The sequence below is a fragment of the Phoenix dactylifera genome, chromosome 11 (assembly GCF_051530095.1).
Source record: "Phoenix dactylifera cultivar Ajwa chromosome 11, Ajwa_hap1_PhDact_Kaust_v1.1, whole genome shotgun sequence".
NCBI lineage: Eukaryota > Viridiplantae > Streptophyta > Magnoliopsida > Arecales > Arecaceae > Phoenix > Phoenix dactylifera.
The window spans coordinates 29,197,789-29,216,834 of NC_143200.1; the positions used below are offsets into that span (position 1 = coordinate 29,197,789).

The window sequence follows — 19,046 nt, forward strand, 5'->3', positions numbered from 1 at the left end:
CACACTTTTCTTCTTTTTTTAAACCAAAAGCCCTGCTATTTGAAATGTGCATTATGCATGCATTTGTGTTACTGTTCTTAAGATCGTGATCCAGACTCAGCCCAACCTGATGGACAGCAGCAGAACGGAATGGTAATAACTCCTAAGTTGGGCGCTCGAACAGCATATCAACTAAAATTAGAACATCGAACCAACTCCCAAATGTGTTGGTAGGAACAGGACTCAAGAGCATCGTCTGTCGGACAAAGATGACCATACAGGTCCATACATTCAGTATTCTGCCATTCTCCCGACCAGAAGAAAGCATGGATCAGGTCTAGAAAGCAAAATATAATCTTACAGACGGTTCATCTCTTTACACTTCACAGCTTCAATCCATCACCAGAAGGAATCATGTCTGTATAAAGCAGCCGTAAGGGATTTCACACCCAACCAGCGTAGCCTGTGACTTGATATTTCTCCCCTATTCATCTCAACATCCTGTTGTGTGGTTAACCACGACAGTCAAATAAAAGCTTTCCTCGAGAATTGGACCGAGATATAAGATCAAATGAACAAGGCGACAGGCATTTCTTATGGCCTACGGGCAGTCCTCGCCTGGTGTTTGCATCTCCATAAATTATTTATCATAACACTCAGCAATCCAATTTTAAAATTGGCCGATAATTCCAGATCCAAGGGCTTCTTCACATTGGGAAATTGTGTGGTATTTCAGACGAGATCAAACCAAATAGAACCACGTATCAGGCATACCCAGGGGGAAGTCTTTAACAAATCAAGGGTTTGGCCAAAATGCCGCATTTTTCAGAAGGGTAAGGCATCAATGCGTCAAAAACTGAAAAACTCCTTTGCTGTTGGAGGCATCTTCATGCTTCGACCATTGGTTCAGGGCCAAAAGAGTCTGAAAGGCTTGCACGTGTGCTGCTAGAGTGACGCACAGAGTTGAAAAGGATGTCCTTAATAACCTATAGCAGATGAACAAAAGCATGGATTAGATAGGGAAAACCTGATACAATTGTTTCGAACAAGGCCGCTCACCTGTGACATAAGACCATGCACCTGCTCAACAGTAATTCTCGAGCTATCGCGAGTTGTCTTTGCTAGCTGAGATTCTTCATGCTGCCCGTGTAAAAAAATTAAAAAAAACAGAATGCAAACTGTATTTCAGATTGGGAAATATCTGTTACCAAGCAAATGACAAGAGGCCTCATAAACATTTTAGAGAATAAAGGACCACATAAGAAGAATATAAGCACCCATAATTTATTATAACATCTTATGAATTGTAGAGGTAATTCGCGGTATTTTAACTCTATACAAAGCCAATATGTTGGTCATAGGAATGTGCAGTATCAATATAGCTCTTGAACTGGGTGACCAAGGAAGTAGCGTAGGCTCATCTATGGAGTCATCAAACCAAGTACAAGGTCCATTCCCTTGTGTGTTGTTTAAATTATTTTGGTGGTATATGCATGTACATATCAAGGTTTTCCATCTTGGCTAGCATCCCAGCCAAGAAGTTCGTTTGTTTCTATATTTAGCACTCATCAATAAGGTATATATAAAATCTAAGCCCTTCGTGATTAAGCCAACATATATCTATGTAACCCAATACATCAGTTAATCCGATACCAAAAATGCTGGCTAACATTTTCCAATCCTTCTTTTCCAATTTAAGATAGGTTTTTCATTTAATTATCAAATACTAAAATCAATGCCTTAAACAATTGTTAATCTATGTCCTATTATATCAACAAATTTTTTGATAAGAACAGAACAATAGCGCAGGTATAGGACTCTAAAGATTCTTAGACCACTGACACTCAATGGTATGGATTCCCGTGCACATATCAATGAGTGGAACTGAAAGAGGAGAGTGAAAGAACAGGATCACAAATGAGCATCTGGACAGATGTTCCTTGTGGGCCAATTCCCTCTTGGATTGTATATGTCAGCCTTTCTATGTGTTGTATGGGCTGAGATAAAATAAGATCTAGGTTCGTCTTAGTATAAGACATGCACCAAGGTTGCAAGATATCAGGCTCAAAAAACCATGGTATGTATGTAAAAGATGGAAGCACTTATGCAAGAATATAGTCATTTTAAGGAATTAAAAAAAAGTTAAAGTTCATGTTTCACATCAATTTCAGAATTTCATATATCATTTTATTGTTACATGACAATTTAACAATAAAATAACAATTTATATCTATCAGGATTAAGTTATAGAATAGCCAAAGCTATGCAACCTCTCTCTCTTTCTCTCTCTCTATATACACATATGTTTTTGTGTGTTTATGTGTTTGTGTTTTGAACACCGATATCACAAATGTTGCCAGAAACTTAGCCAACAACATACAAAACTTACAAATTGCAAACTTGATCTTAGAATAATACTTTTTTTAATTGGAAGAAATGAAGAGATGACAAAAATTATGAATATGCTTTAATATACAATAAATCTGATTCAAAAGCACATTGCAGCTAAATCGATAACAGCCCCAGTTTATTCCACCCAAAACTCATTTTTTGTCTTAGTTTTGAAGTTTCAACTGAAACTTGAAACCATGATCAGATAGAACTTGCAAGCAGCTTGTTGCTGCGACTATGCAAACAATATTAGTGGAAAAGGATCAAGCACGGTACCAATTCCAAGCATACAACTACCGGGAGAAATAACAGGACCAAAAAAGTGGCTTCAAGCCCTAGACTCTGATCAGTCCACTTAATTTGCTGCCGCCCTTAGGATTAGATGCTGTAATAGCTTCCTTGCTTCAGCAGCTCTTCACACTGATAAAGTGGAACTCAGACAAGTACTCTTAAAAAATTGGATTATACAGACAACAATGAGATCAAACTCATCTATTATGGCAATTCCCTAGGACACCCTAGGCTCGAGGAGCTCGGAATGAATTCTTCCAGGCAAGCAATGTCTTCTTAACTATCCTGGGAATTATGTAATCCCACTTCTCTCAGGATGACTAGAAGTTTTCGCTCTTCCAGGATTGGGAAAGCGAGGGAAAGTGGATTTGTAATGTCATAAGTCGGCTAAAAGGAAATGATAGATTTCCTTGGTTAGCTTTGTGAGTATGCAGAACAAAATTTGGATAATCTGAAAACAACATTTCATTTGTAAAAGCTGGGAGTGAAATTGGTTTGGCTTTAGCACGAATGAGGGATTGGTTATTCAGTAGAGGAGCAATGGTGATAATTAACGACATTTGGCACATGGGGCAAAATGCCTTGTAAACTATTTTCTACATTTCCATTAAATACATATTCAGTGTCTTGAGGATTGATGAATTCATTACCATTAGTGAGTGCTGGGCGGTGAATATTTTGTTGGCTCATGGCATGACGAATTACTGCTGCCTACTGTTGATGTGTGGATGTCTTGTTGATGTTCTGCAGGCTTGTAGAAGATTTAGGTCAACCTAACGTGTGTATATGTGGATTTGCCTAATTTCAGTTGACTGCCCTACAGCTCTTTGCTAGCATTCACATTATGATGGGGTACTGCTGTACTTTCTTTTATTCCTCTTTATCAATCACATCTTGCAACATGATTTCATGTGGCCATAGATAGGCAGAGCATGACCTGCTTGTAGGGAGTATGGAGGACCAAAGATGTCTTGCATTCGAGTTAAACTACAGTACCATGGAGCTATATTGCACCCTAATATTACAGCATCCCTCTAAAAAAAGCCTAAAATATTTCAAATTCAAGCAAAACTGAGAGCTATTATTAACTGCTTGTGCCATTTAAAATGCACTAATGAGCTTATATCACAGTTGAGTATACTGAGAGAAGATCAGTAAACAAATATACTATCATGCTAGATTAGAAGTCAAAGCCACAATTCCAATGTGAATGCATGAATGCATGATAGAACCAACTCTATTATAAATCCACATGAACTCTTACAGATGAAGGCCTTATCATCCGGTGATAATGCTTTTACAGATACAACAAACCACTGGGGAAAATTGAACATTAAGAGCTAGATATAATGTAAAAATACAAATGCAACATACATGTTTGATATCGCAATAACCAACATAAACCATTAGCATGAGACCATAAACACACCAAGTATAATTATCATATGGTTCACAATGATACACTATATTCAACATAATAGTTCTCCTTCTAATTAACTGCTTAGAATAATCACCAGCCCGTCTATGCAGTTCTAAAGACTCTTCTCCATAATATCAGTGGTAAGATGACACAACCTATGCCTGCAAGTATATCTATTTTCCTCCTAGTAGCAAGACAAGCATATGCCATCTTTTTGCCAGAATTGTGAAGCCTTCAGATCCTTTTTTATTGCTTTGTAATTGCAAAGCTCATGAGCTCTCCCTCAAACCCCCCAGAAAAACTAGTAGCAATTATCACAACAAAATAAGACTTGTAAAATGTAGTGTATAGAGAAGGGTTCCTTCCAGCTGAATGTCATGAGGTAACTCCTCATTTTGGTATGTTATTTAGCCTTTCAGTGGGATCAGGTTAAGAAAAGCTTCTTTGATTAGAAGAAAAACGTCTGCTGATTATGACTCCTCCATTTTGCATTCCATACCATGTCAATCAAGTTTTTGCATTACATGTCAGTTTTTACCAAATTCACAAGGATGCATCAAAGTTACAAGAGTTGAATGACCTTCCTCAACTTTGTATTTACTTGACTAAAACATTCAATGAAGTTAAATTCCTCCATTTCTAAGGTGAACCCTCAAAGAAATCCCCCTGGATTAAAACCTAAAAGAAGTTTTACCATCCCTACCAGTAAAACTTCTCCAATATGTTTTCATCAATCATGTTTTGCTGGCTGCAATAGTTAACACTGTCACACAATTCTATTCAAATCTGAGAACATATTGGTGGAACAAAAATATTTCACAGAACTCTTTCCCCGGAAAATACTTTCCATAACATACTTTAGATGCATCCTTGGTAAAATAGGCAAAGTGACTACTTTGGATCGATTCTCTGAATTTTGCTTTACAGGCATGTGGAAAGACACTAGTCCCCTCATTCAGAGTCAATTGAAAATAGGTAAGTAATTGCTTATACTAGAACATATCATATGCATATAATGAGTGATAAACACTGCTTATTAAAATTCTCAAATATCTGCTTAGTAAAACTGACTACTTTGGAAGGATTCTCTAAATGTTGCTTTACAAGCATGTGGAAAGACATTAGTCCCACCCATTCCAAGTCAACTGAAAATAAGTAATTAATTTCTTATAGTGGAATATATCATATGCATATAACGAGTGATAAACACTGCTTGTTACAATTCTCAAATATCTGTTCATGTTGTCCGAACTTCAAAGAAAGTAGGCCAAGACAAACAAAAATTGAGCCAAAGCCAATCATCAAGTACTGAACCAACATCCATTGTAAGAACAATGTGAACTGACCTCTTTCTTTCGTTGTGAGGGCAAAAGGAAAGAACCCAAACGTGTATGAGCCAATTGATTTTCAGCATGCTCCAGTTTTTCCGCTGCATCAAAAGATAGCAGATATATGTCAAGTAACTAAATCCTAATCCTGTGCATGTAAGCATCCATGCAAACAACTCCACCTTGCCTCCATTTGCAACTTGAATGCCACTGCAGAAGTTGAAGAGCTAAAAGTAAAACTCACCCAAATCGGAAATTTGCCCTGCAACATAGTCACGGTTGCCTAAGAGTGGGGACGAAGATAGCGTGTTCACCCAGTATTTATTCCACAGAAGATCCAAGAGGTGGCAGTCCAAAGAGGACTTGAAATACGTTATATCCAACGCATAATACTACAAGCAACAATGTACAATCAGTAAGATGAAGATATCCATATGCCAAAATGAAGGGGCAAAAACGTTTGACATTATCCATAAACACCTGTTTGCAGTGAACCCCAAAATCTTCAATTTTGTTAAGTGGGATGGTCTGGTATTCTGATACAGGTTCATCAGGTGGTTTGTACCCCTGTGGATATGTTCTGAATGCACCAATCTCCACCTTCCCAGCCGAAACAGTCCTGGTAGGATCAATCACAACAGCCAAGAATGGCTCTTGAAACTGCTGATTAAGCATCTGAGTAGATACATCGATACCCGACAGCCAACACCCATATCCAGGGTGTGAGTGGTACCACCCAACGACATTCTCCAATCTTCCAGCCTACTTATATGTAAAGTAATTTGAATTAGCACCAAGATTTTCAAAACTAATTATCTTTGGCAAGGGACCAGCCAAAAGAAACAAAACAATTTGACAAATGCTAATTGTTATGATATGTAAAATCAAAACATAAGCATCAAATTCTTTAGCATCAAAAATAACAGCATTGACATTCAGGCTACAGCTACGTCCTTGCTGGTATCTGAGAGCTCGAGTTTTCACTATAGATGCGTGCAGTCAAAATAACAATATCGGAATTAGGCTAATACTAGGATCAGGGTAAGATAGAACTGTCCCACTAGCATCCAAGCTACGCTGCACAACACGAGAAAGCTTAGACTTGCTCGTTGTTGGAGCATAAGCATGTTCCTTTCAAAAGATAACATTGCATGGATCAGCCTTAGCATTAAGCTGCTTGTTACTTGGGACCAAACAATCATGCACTAAGAGCAGGAACAACAAATTTGTGCAAGGTATAGCATTGAGGAAAACCTTGATGCTGGTCCAGCAACTAAATAAAATGAACGACTTTCTTCCCGATATTCGAGCCACATATGGAAAATAAGAAGAAATACTAGGGTTAGGGTCTTCAAAACTACTCCCTGATGAATTATAAGTGACTTCTTGGGGGGAACCGAGATATAGGCTTAGGGTTTATGGAACTAATCATGAGTAATAACGAAACAAGAGAGGGAAAAAATACGTCTAGGATTAGGATCAAGGTCTACAAAGCTGGTCATGAATGACAAGTAAATTTCTTTTCTGCAATCCAGATAAATCGAACGGCACAAGAAAAACAAGGCCTAGGGTTAGGGTTTACTGAGGAACTATTCAGGAGTAACCAAGAAGCATCTTTCTAGTCTTGAGGGTATCATCCAAGAAATAGGTATTCTCCGTTTCTAGGGCTAGGGGATGGAGAGGGGGAAAAGGAGTTTAACCTGCTTGTTGGTCTGGGAGTAGTCGACCATGTACTCATAGGCGTCGGCCTGGGCGTTAACGCGGGTCTCGGTGCCCTCGACGGGGAGAGCGAAGGCGTCCATGACGACGATGGTGTCGCCGTCGGTCTTGCCCTGCATGAGGCCCATGACCTCGATGGTGCCGCCGGAGCGGGCGTGGACCACCATCTTGAGGAGGGCCAGGGCGGAGATCCTCACCCGCCGGAAGAAGTTGGGGTCGTGCGCCCACGGCCTCTCCTGCTGGAACTTTCCCTGCGCCGCCTCGTCGTAGTAGTAGATCGCGTCCGCCTCCGCCGTCCCCGCCTCCATCGCCACGACGTTGTTCTCCAGCTCCCACGTCTGCCGCGCCATCGCCGCCGACATCGAATCCATAGCGGGTCCCTCCGGCGAGCCCTTCTAGGATTTCCTCTCTCTCTCTCTCTCTCTCTCTCCACCCTGTTTTTCTCTTCGAGAGATGTATGTGAAGGACCCCAGGGGCGGAGCGGGTAAATTTGATGGGAGGTCAGGGGCTCGGAAGGAAGGAAAAATTCCCACAATCGCATTTACCGAACACGTCTCCTGTATATGAGAAATTTAATATCCAGTCCTTTGTTTAACTGACAGTTGAATAATAGTCCTTACACAGCTTTACTTTGGTAAAAAATTAGCCCTTGTATTAACAGCGCTTTTCCATGCAGTACTTCTTTTTTTTTGATGGAAAATGGGGGAAACTTCCCCCATGCATGTATACCATGCAGTACTTTGTACAGAGACAAGCCTCTTTCAACCTCCTGCCCACAATTATGCCCCCATTTGACATGCAGACCTCTGTTGAAGCTACAGGCTGAGGATGGCAGTTCAGGAGCGACTCCATACATTTGGGACATAAGATGAACTTACTAAAAGAAGTTTCTTTTTTTTATCTTTAAGATCTTTTCTACAGTACGCTGGCCTAAGGCAAACTTACTAAGGAGGATCTTTTTTTTCATTCTATTTTCTCTTCGAAGCCATTGGCCTTTTTTGGGCTGGGGCCTTAGACGACCACCTCGGTCGTCCAACGGTTGGGCCGGCCCTGTGACAGTCTAATCAAGAGGAACTCTATACAAGCTAGTTATGCAAAATTTGCCACCAAGCACTGTTGCACAGGTTAGGTGCATTTGGTTGTTCAAGTTTAATCAAAGTATGGATTGGATTTATCACTTACACAAGTAGATTTATGTAACAAAACTGAGAGCTAGCACTGCAGTAGCAGTAGCAGTAGCAGGAAGCTATGTCTCCTCTCTGCAAAGAAATATTCAGCACTTAGAGCTTTATAAGCAATCTCCTTCCTGCATCTTTCGATTAAATCCGCTAGGGTGAATATAGTGGAAGGAGAAATTTGTGGGCTCATTTTTCTTATGTCCTAAATTTCTTTGGCAAGTTCCCACCCTAAGAATTTTAGGGATGCTTAGTTGGAGGAAATTGAATGTTGGAATGAAAATGGGAATGAGTGACTTTCATTTCAACCATTTAGTTGGGAAGAGTCCTATTTTCACTTTGATTTCAAGAAAAGAATGGGAATGCCTCAATCCCCAAAACCCATCTACTCTTTTCTAGTATTCAAATTTTATTCTGATTCCGATTCGAGCAACGAATCAAATATGTCAGAGGATATAGCCATTCCGGTTCCTATTCCAATATATTCCGATTCTGATCACGAACGCGTCGTTAGAGTAAATTAGGCGGTATACTGAGCCAATTGGCCATGCAATCACGGACATGGGCCACACAATGATCATCGTGTTCTACGACAGAAGTACAACATATTTTAGTGAACTTCGGTCGTACATTAACATATTCAGCCAGGAATCTCCGACTAGCTGATTTTACACTATACATTACTGAGGGATCAAGCTGATGGATTCTATTGCAGAAACATATTGTTGATACAATTAACAACAAACAAAAACTAATAGCTGAGCAAACTACAAAATTTGCACTGAGCTCTTAAATTACCAGTTCTGATAATGCACTGAATACATCAAAAACTTCAGAAATGGAATGACACTATTAACAAGGTCATGAATCCAAAAAAAAAAAAACATCGACGCTAATCCGCAGCTTCAATTGTGGGAGGCAGACTGATTCGCAAAGTAGATGGAATTCTGCAGACAGATGTGTAAAATTTTTCAGTCAGTATAATTGACGGGAAGCCATGGATAGAGCAACGAGATGTGACACAGAGACAGGAAAACCAAGATAAAAAAGAGGAGATTTAAAATTTAAAAGAAACGCAAAGTATCATTAAAAAGCCTTTTCCCTAAAGCTCGGTTATTCGCTCTCTTTTTTCTATAAAATTATTATTATTATTATTTTGAAAATAACAGAAGACTCACAGCAGAATTGTTTTGTTATTTCATGATGCATGTAGGAAGTCTGAAAACACTGCTGTTTCATCTGGGCCAGCATAGTAATTGGGAGTAGATTATATTTAATGAGGAGAATGATGACAGCCACAATGTCGAACAAAGCCTCGTTTTAAACTTTTTTTTTTATTTTGCTCATGTTTAATCCCCACTGTGGTTCATAAGCCATGCTTTGGTCCTTCGACCAACCTAGAATAAAGAAACGCCAGTTCTACGTGATTTAAGTGGTTCTCAGTAATTAAAATTCGCACCTAACATGGATAGAAAGTGCATTGATCAGAGATTTTTAACTTTAAACCAAAAGTGTATCTTACCAAATTTACGAATTTTAGTAAATCAGAGTAATGATTGAGTGTATTTTCATAATAGAATTTACAAAAGAAGCCAATACTCGAAATGTTTAAAGCATAGAAAAAATAGTTTTCTTTTTGATACAGCGAAGACTCACACTGATCGAGCATGAGTACAACCAATAAGATTAGAAAAGAAAAGTTGACGAAGAGAGAAAGAAATAGATTCGCGATTCGCTTGGAGGATCTTTTACGAATGATGTGCAGTATAGGAGGCGACCCAGTCAGCAGCATTGTTCGCCTTCTGATAAATATGAGTGGCCCATAAGGAGCCAAACCCTCTCGATAGCATGTGTATGTCTCAAAGCAGCGGGTGCCGATCGTTATTATCGTGCTGGCCTTAAATTCACTTAACCGCCGTAGCTGAGTCTTCTTTAAGATAAATGCCATCTGCACTCAGAACTAACTTCGTATAGATGATGCTTTCTCATACAGCTCTCAGTTTTGCTCCAATGACAGTCGCATCAAAAATGCGCCGACCTCCGATTGCAACGAGTCTAGAGTCATGATTTCTGATTGTAAAGCCCACTCTTCCTCTGCCTCAGTACTAAAAAACATAATGATATATTAATTTGTTTAATATGCAAGAAGTAGAAAAACCTCACTCAAAACAAATACAAACGCAAGCTTTAATAAAGTGAAAATTGAAAAGTAACAAAATTTGTTTAAAGTTTGATCCGATCAGAGAGAAGAAGATTTTCTTCAACCTGCTTAACTCGAATCTCTTGAAAGATAACTAGAAAAGATAGAATAATTACGAAAATAGGGCTTAAGTTCCTTTTTCTTTAATTGATGATTAAAAAATCGAGGTATATAGCCTCTATTTATAATGATGAGGTCTGCCCTTGTACAATTTGGATCGAATTCCTCTTTCTAATTCTCGTAGGATTTTATTTCCTAAAATAAATATTTCTAATAGAAATCTTATAGAAAAAGCTATAAATTTTGAGAAAGTAGATTTTAACTTGTATATCAACTTTATCTTCCGTCGCTCCACCTGATACTTCTCGGATAAAGGGCTATACTGGTCAAAGTCTTATCCAAAAAAAAAATTCAATTTGATTGGCACATTAGTGGTGTGCTTCCTCAAGGGTGTAGCTTCACGTCGTAGATTTCAAAAAACTGTCTGACTTTTTTTTAAAAAAAAAAATCTCAATCGGACGTCATATGACAAAGCTATAGCCTCCAGAAGTTTGACATGCGACTCAGCTTTTCGATGCAGCGAATCTTGCTTCTGCTTCTGATCCCTCTTCAGGTCAAAATGGTGCACATCAATTAGAAAATCTTTCTAGATCAAAATTCTTAGAGGCACCAAGTTTAAAGCTTACTCATCATTAGTCTGCTCGGTTGGATTGCCTTCTTGACATCCTTTTCCCCATTTGTCCTTCTCAAACTGGCTGACTCACCCACTTGGAAGCTCTCAAGAAATGGCCTCTTCTCAGTTAAGCCTTATCATGGCTTCGTCGACATCAGGGGTCTACTTTGTCCCTTCTATAAACGAATCTGGAATGCTCTAGTTCTAGAAAAAGGTCAAAATCTTTTTTGGGCCAGCTGCGAAGGACAAGCTTCACACACAATATATCCTAGCAAAAAAAAAAAAAAAAGGTTGGTCGGCCCACTGAGAGGAGGTAATCCTGAAACTATTTCCTATTTATTCCTCCGATTTGCCTTCTCTAAAAGCATATGGCCAACCTTAAAAACTTGTTTAAATTTGAGATGCTACCCCTTCAACCTTCTATCTCTTTCGATCTTGTGGAGACGCAAGAATATTCAGCCTTCTTCAAAGAAAACTTCCTCAAAAAAAAAAAAACGGCATAAAAAAATTTGATCATCTTTAGCATCCTTAGCTGCACCACAAACCATTCTTTCCCCTTGAGCTTCGGGTTCATGGAGTTATCGTGCTTTACTGTATCTTGATCTCCTAGTCTGCGCCACTTGCTATATTCTCAGTTTGACACTCTTCATTTCCTCTGTTCTTATTCATCGATACCTTTGTAGATTCATTCTTTTTCTCATCAATAAATTGGGGGAAGTTTTTCGCTTCCTCCACACTTAATTCACCAAAAAAAAAAAGGATGCTGAGAATTATAAAGAGAACTTTGAACAAGCAATTGAAAAAAAGAAATGTCAGACAAAAAAATGTTTGCAACACAATATGTACATATTTTAGTTGAAACAGAGTGCCCAAAAAAAGACAGGCATAAATAGATAAAGTTTTTTGCAATCATTCAAAAGCATGACAACTGAACAAAGTTTGGTTGACCACAATATCAAGGGAGGAAAAGTTTCATGCAACCCTTTAAGAATCAAGGGTCATTATCTCAATTTACTCTGGGATGTTCAAACATGATCACCACTTACTTGCAACTTTCTCACATAAAGAAATGAGAGGCCAAGATTCCCACGCTAAGCGACCAAAACATCGCAGGCAGTAGATGATGCCCCATTCCCCCTCCTCTTTGCTTAACTTCACATTACTTCTCTCTCAACATATTTATCCACTAATGAGACGGCGAGGAGTGATGCTGCAAGCGGCCTACTCAAAGATAATTAGTGCGAGAGGAGTGTTTACACAAAACCTTCCACTAAATGATGACATGTGGTAACTTGTAAAATTGTCCTTTACGACACCATAACAGACATCAACTAGTGTAGAAAATCATAGAGCCGGATGTACCACAATACACCGAATTAGGATACGTGGTGAGATTTGTGAGTACCTGTGCAGACGTGTGTTTAGCCCCATATCATTTATTTGCTGAAAAGATTTTGAGTACTTATATAGAACTACGAAACTCAAAAAAAATTTTCTGACTAGTCTTTTTGGATGAAGTTCTGAGTTATGACAAATGGTATCAAAATGAGAACCTGTGTGGACGTGTGTTTAGTTCCATATTACTTATTTACCGAAAAAATCTTTAGTACTTATAACAGACTAATGAACCCGTTGCATCTTATCCTAATTAAAGCGAAAATGAAAGCATGCACCCTGTTATAAGACAGGGAACTCTTCCATAGGGCAGGGCAACATCTTGTAATAGTTATGATGGAGAGTGCATCTAATAAAGAAAATTGTTGACCACCATATGTGTGACTCCTTTGAGGAACCAATCAACAGTCTAGTTGGCTTCCATCTATATGTGTGGGTTTGGAGTTTAAATCCCCTCTAAATGGGGTCTGAAATGGAGAAGTCGAGTCTGAATCACGAGAACCAATAGTGAAATGATTTGTTAAATCAAACCCTGCTAACATAAATGTCCCAAACATGACCACTTTAACATCTTATGCACAGTATCGCATACTATTCGCTCATTCCCATACGAAAAGACGGAACTACAAGCTCGCAGTCAAGAGGAAGAGGAAGAGGAAGAGGAAGAGGAAGAGGAGGAAGAAGAAGAAGAAGAGAAAGATATCTCCACAGATCCGCAATGTAAAAGCTCCATAATCATCTCCTCGATGCACTCCTCATCCATGCACTCGACCTTCTCTTCGCCATCCACCGCCGCCACCTTGGCTCTCTTAGTCTCTTCCTGCGAAGCTAAGCAGCACTTCTCCAGCTTTGCCACGAGGCTTGGTGATAGGGCGGACGACGTGCTCGTACCGCTAGGATCCATCGGGAAGTTGGTCTTCGCTCTCGGCCCGCACATGAGCCTCGCAGCCTCATCATAGGCCCTGGCCGCATCCTCGGCACTCTCGAAAGTCCCCAACCAAATCCTAGTTTTCCTGCAATAAAGAGAAGCATGCGTGTTTGAAGACCACACCATAAGACATCAACTCCCTTGTAGAACCGTGCTGTAATTATGAGGGAGGGAGAGATTACAGGAGAGGATGCCGGATTTCGGAGACCCACGAGCCCCAGTGCCGCTGCCTCACTCCTCTGTATCTTTGTAGCTTTGGCATGTCTGAAACTGAAAGCCGAGAGGAGCCCAAGGGAAGGGCTGTATATTAATGGAGAGGAGTTGTGGCTGCTGCGACTTGGTGATCTTATGGAGGGGCTGCTTCTCTTCGTCCTTTTTAATCAGATACAGTGCTCTGGTTACCTAGATGACATCACAGGGCTTTTCATTTACCTAGATGGGAACATCAGCAGATGAGTATCTCTAGTTACATATGAATCCTCACATGGCAAGTGCAGTGTCTCCCCTTTTTTATCCATATTTTCCTCGCTCATCCTGCGCTGAGTCATCGTATAACGCCATAGTTTGGTATCTAGCCAACCAAATCCTGAGAAAGATCCAATCATGGGTAACAAAAAGTAGTACTTCTTTTCATGTCGCTTTGTATGTCTCGGTGTGAATTGTGTGGAACATGGAGATGGAGAGAGGGTTTAATAGGGAGAGAGACGAGAGCATGTCACATGGAATCATTTCCCGAGCACATGAAAAGCTTTGCTTGTTAAAGGTTCAGGTAGGAAAGCTCCAAAGGTTGGGTGAGGATGGAGAGGGAGGAGGGGCGGCTCGAGCCCCGCCAGTATGTCATTTAGTGCGAAATTTCAGCAAGGGGAGGGACACTACACGTGCGAAGGCATGCCCCATGTGGGGGATGGAGCATGTGGCATGAGTTGATTGGGCATGCAATAAATGAGCAAACACGAAATTGTTAGGGTTTGGAGCGCCTAGGAGCCAAGCTAAGCTTGGTTGCTCTGTAAGCTTGGCTCCCAATTTTGATATCAAGTGATTGAGAGCAATAGTAAATTGAGCCTTAGAGAGACTCAGCAACATTTTTATGATATATTATTAAGTAGACTTAGTCTACCACGTCAGCTATAGACTAATCTAATAAAAATTGGACATATGACCATTTTTTATTGGGCTAATTTATGATTGATATATTGGACTAAGTCTATCTAATAATTTCTCATTTGTAAAGCGAGAGAGAAAAGGTGGAAATTACGGAATGTGAAAGAATTTCATATTTGTGCGATAATTTAGAAATGCACATGATGCGTCTAAGTAAATACTCTGATTGGAACAGGACTATTGCTAATTGCTAGAGGAGTTGAAGGCCAAAATTATATGTGGATGCCTACATGATATTTTGGATTAAAGGAGGATGACTTATAGGATTGTCAAACATTACTTTCTGCTCGAAATTTAGTTCGAAGCCGTCTTACTCGAGTGACAAATCAAGGGAGCCCAAGCTAAATTTTTGAGCTTCAAAAATAAATGAGCTGAGGTCAAACTTGATCCAGCTAGATTGTGTTCATAACTTAAAAAACTGGGGAAAAAAACATAAACTATGTAAATAGTTATATACTTATTATTAGATGACACTGAGCATTTAAATAAAAGAGGTATGCTCTAGGTCATAAATTAAATTTCAAAAGTCTAAACCGCTTCTGAGTAAAATAACATTGGAGCCGTTAGAGGCATGCTCACCCCTTGCATGAAAGAGAGATCAAGACTGCCAATATATATGGGATTGGCTTTCTTGAGACATAAACCAACAAATGGGAGGAGGTTTTGATCTCGATGCCCTCCCTTTTTTTTTTGTTTTGGTTAAAACAGATATATTAAATCAAACTAGAATAAGTACATCCATAAAATTCAGCAAATAAAATACTTAACAATAAAAAGGAAAGACATATCATAGAATCTCATAATGTAGATGCCAACTTGTTTTGAGGGATGCTTTCTTTGGCAAGCGTAACAAGCCAAGCTCATGCCAGCGAGCACAACAAGCATGAGTTGGTCCTTCCACGCTTGACTCGAGTTCAAGCTAGTCCAAATAAATTTTGAGTCTATGTATGCATGTATGCATGCAGGTGTGTATGTATGTATGTATGCGCTAAATAGGTGCCATCATGATGTCACTGCAAAGATCACAGCATTTATACAACAATCACGTTCGTATGGAACAGAGGTGCCTCAAGATTGTCTCAGCACCATGCTTTCATATAAATTCTCATTCTTTTTACGGATAAAAACACTGCATGGTCAATTAACCTGCATATCACGCAAAACTACCAGCACGAATATGTACTAGCATAAGGCGATCAAACTCGCTCGCATGCTTTTTTTAGAAAAAAAAAGGGAAATCACACAGGTTCATATGTTACAACATAAAACATGCACCTCAACGTAGCATCATCGGATTTATTTTAAAAAAAGGTTTAAAAAATAAAAGAACAAAACGTTGTATCATCAGATTGTATGCCCTCGAGGGACGCCGGACCCATGCCGAGCCGACGGTGGTGGACGTGCAGCCAGCACACCGCCTGCATGCTTCGATGCATCGACCGCTGCGGCTGCCGGAGGAGCACTGAGGATAAGGCTAGCCATCAGGAGGAGGAGGAAGGAATGCATTGGTTTGGGGGAAGGTGTGAGGGGTGTTCATAAAATCATGTTTAAATTCGAGATTTCTGTACCTGGGCCCGTGGCCAATGGGTCAATAGCCTGATCTCTATGGGTCATTCACAAGCAACTAATGGGCCAGCAATGATAGGACCTCCGTATAGTGGCGGCAATTGTAGCCGACCCATTAGATTTCCAATTCAATCAAATCCAACCCGGCCCATTTAAATCCCGGGGCAGATATGGGTTCTAGGTAAAGTACCTGAAGTGAGTACAGATTGGATGCGGGTAATGATATACCCCATCTCAACCCCAATCCAATATAACCTTAATCTAAATCCCCCTATTCCAAAGTTACATCATTTTAGAATGCTTGCATGATGAGTTCCTTTCCCAGTCCGTTTTGTCTACCCAATTCGACCCACCCAAACCATCTATTTTATCCGATCTGACCCAACCCGAGGAGGGTGTGCATATGGAATTTTTAATTGCGGGCAGGTATGGGTATTAGGCTATTAGCCGACCTGACCTACACTCGTTAAATCCAAGCTATAAATGAGTTGGACTTAAATCTGCATAAGATTCATATCCTAACCTAATAGGGAAGATTAAACATGTCATAGATTGGAACAGATGGAGCGTTCGATCCAAACTATATTTAGCTATTGGTTTGATTAGATGGCGACTTATATGATTAATCATACATAAACTATTGTATCGGATATTCCTTATAATTTTTTTATATATATTATTTTCTAATTCACATAGATGCATTTTTACTAGATTGATATAATAAATTGGGTTTTACCAGATGAAAGAAGAAAAAAAAAAACTAGTGAAAGATATAATAGCAGGCTTACCATGTTTCACCAGCTGTTCATGTCCCCATACATGGCCTTCCCCATCCCTTTTGGTGCTACAACGTCATTCGACCAGATGTAGGCTCTTGAAGCAGGAAATTGAAGTCAAGCTCTAACCATCCAAAATTTGCCGACACCAAGGATGCAAAGAATCTCCCTTGGAGGTGACAGTCACCGGAATTTGTCATGTTTCGAGCAACCATGTTCTTGCCGTAACATAGAACATTGCTTAAACGACACATTTAGAAGCACCCTTTTATACCATCAAATGCTGCCGGTCCCACTCGCATAACAGGCCATATGCATTGAATGCAACATGCTAGATTCAACTCCTTCCAAGGCCTTCCAAAATAATTGAAAATATTAAAAGAGTCCAATATTATTTAATCACATTTGGTCACCAAATCCCCCATTTTTCAACCATTAATGTCTCTCAAAAAAATAATTAGCCATCAATGTTCCGATGCACCATTATTTAAAGATATGGAAGGCATAAGTATTAGTGCTGGAGGTAGAAATATTATTGCATGCATGCCAGGTGTATTGCTGTGGGTCAATCATTGAGATGAGTGCGGAATGAATAGAATCTGCCTCAGTGATTGATGGCGTGCACCACCATGGAACGCAATAATTTTTCTCGAAAATATTTAAGAATTAAGAAAGAAGCCATTATTGATCCCTAAGCATGGCCAATTGGTCATGGTATAGGGTTCTAAAAGATAAGATAATCCTATGAATGTAGAGACATGATCTCCCATACATATTATAACAAATTTCTAGGTCTTCTCACTGGGCCAGGATGTCGTGCCTCCGGACCATGCCGCATTAACTTTGTTTGGAAGGGAGAATAAGTCGTAAACACTGCCGTCATGATCTTTATCTACATGAATGGTGTTTCTTTTATCCCGTGGGAGCCTGGCCTACTACTTCTTGGGCTAGTTGACCTGGGAACTGTTCCCATCGTCCATTCAAGTGGTTGAATGGTCCCTCTCGCATCAGTTTTGGAAGGGATTGGTTCCTCACAAAACACAAGTAATGTTTGATTACAAGTGTCTCGCCTCCCAGCTTTATTTTTGGACTTCATTCCTCTCATTACCATTAGAAGGTCATTAACTATGAGTTTATTACCAATATGCCTCCCACATGGGAAAGAAGCCAAGCTGCTCGCACAAATTTAGCGTCAGCATAGCCAACTGAGTCAAAAAAAAAAAAAAAAACAACTTAGCGATAATGAATAGATACATGGCAAGCTCAGAAAGCATCTCCGAAGTGTTAGGTAGCAAAAAAGACGACCTAGTCAACTGCTTTGTTCTGCCTCTCACGTTCTTGAAGGCACTACACTCCGAAGCTAAAGTTTCACCATGCTAGAATCTTTATTTTAAATTGGTAAAACTAAGATCTATATTATGTTTTTAGTCTTCAAAGTTTCACAAATATTTTTATATGGTCTTTATAGTTTAAAACCCTCTAAATTAAATTCTTTTGGCCAATTTCAACCAATCTCTGGCATTGAAAAGTTCCATACGAGGAACACACAACTTTGCTTTCCTTGTTGTTGCTAATGTCAGCAAATAGGTGATGATGTGACATAACGGCTGAAAAAATTTATTTTGATAATGTGGCATATTCGTTATTTATGGATAATGATATGAAACTGATGAAATATTTTACTGCAGTAAGTGCTGGTGCCATGTCATATTAAGTGGATAGGCATCTTGCATGCTGGTCTATGTGTAGCTGATTCATGACTATGTGTGATTTTGGGTTTGTCGCCACTTAATATAAAGCCACCATATTCATGTTCAAAATTGCACATGACCCTAACTTGTGCTGAAATCAACTGCACCCGGGTGACCAACGGCTCACTTTCATTTTCCCAATCTCCAAACTATCTGGCCAGCCCTTTTTTTTTTTTTTCCTAAAATAAATGATTTATATAGATCTAGTACCGATAGATTCAAAAAAATTAAAATACAGCATATCTTGGAGTGCATTAGGCAGCTTACTCTCCCCAACCCGAAGGATATTTTCA

General features: G+C 39.5%; 2 protein-coding genes across 3 annotated transcripts; both read right to left on the reverse strand.

Annotated features, from left to right (window-relative positions):
• Nucleotides 1-147: 147 nt before the first annotated feature.
• LOC103721529 (COP9 signalosome complex subunit 5-like) lies at nucleotides 148-7,661 on the reverse strand. The gene is made up of 6 exons (XM_008811785.5): nucleotides 7,110-7,661; nucleotides 5,890-6,171; nucleotides 5,654-5,801; nucleotides 5,428-5,510; nucleotides 1,039-1,119; nucleotides 148-965 (listed from the first exon to the last, which is right to left on the reverse strand). The coding sequence occupies exons 1-6, from the start codon at nucleotides 7,497-7,499 to the stop codon at nucleotides 867-869; spliced, it is 1,083 nt and encodes a 360-aa protein (XP_008810007.1). The 5' UTR covers nucleotides 7,500-7,661; the 3' UTR covers nucleotides 148-866.
• A 4,933-nt stretch (nucleotides 7,662-12,594) lies between these two features.
• On the reverse strand, nucleotides 12,595-17,217 carry LOC108511816 (ethylene-responsive transcription factor ERF003-like). Of its 2 annotated transcripts, XM_088707784.2 has the most exons (4): nucleotides 17,015-17,217; nucleotides 13,984-14,085; nucleotides 13,682-13,901; nucleotides 12,595-13,584 (listed from the first exon to the last, which is right to left on the reverse strand). In XM_088707784.2, exons 3-4 carry the CDS (start codon nucleotides 13,759-13,761, stop codon nucleotides 13,209-13,211), a joined length of 456 nt encoding a protein of 151 aa, XP_088563910.2. In that variant the 5' UTR covers nucleotides 13,762-13,901; nucleotides 13,984-14,085; nucleotides 17,015-17,217; the 3' UTR covers nucleotides 12,595-13,208. The 2 variants fall into 2 exon arrangements, with proteins under 2 accessions (XP_088563910.2, XP_088563911.2); XM_088707785.2 differs by lacking the exon at nucleotides 13,984-14,085 and having other exon boundaries at nucleotides 13,682-13,931.
• Between the last annotated feature and the right edge of the window lie 1,829 nt (nucleotides 17,218-19,046).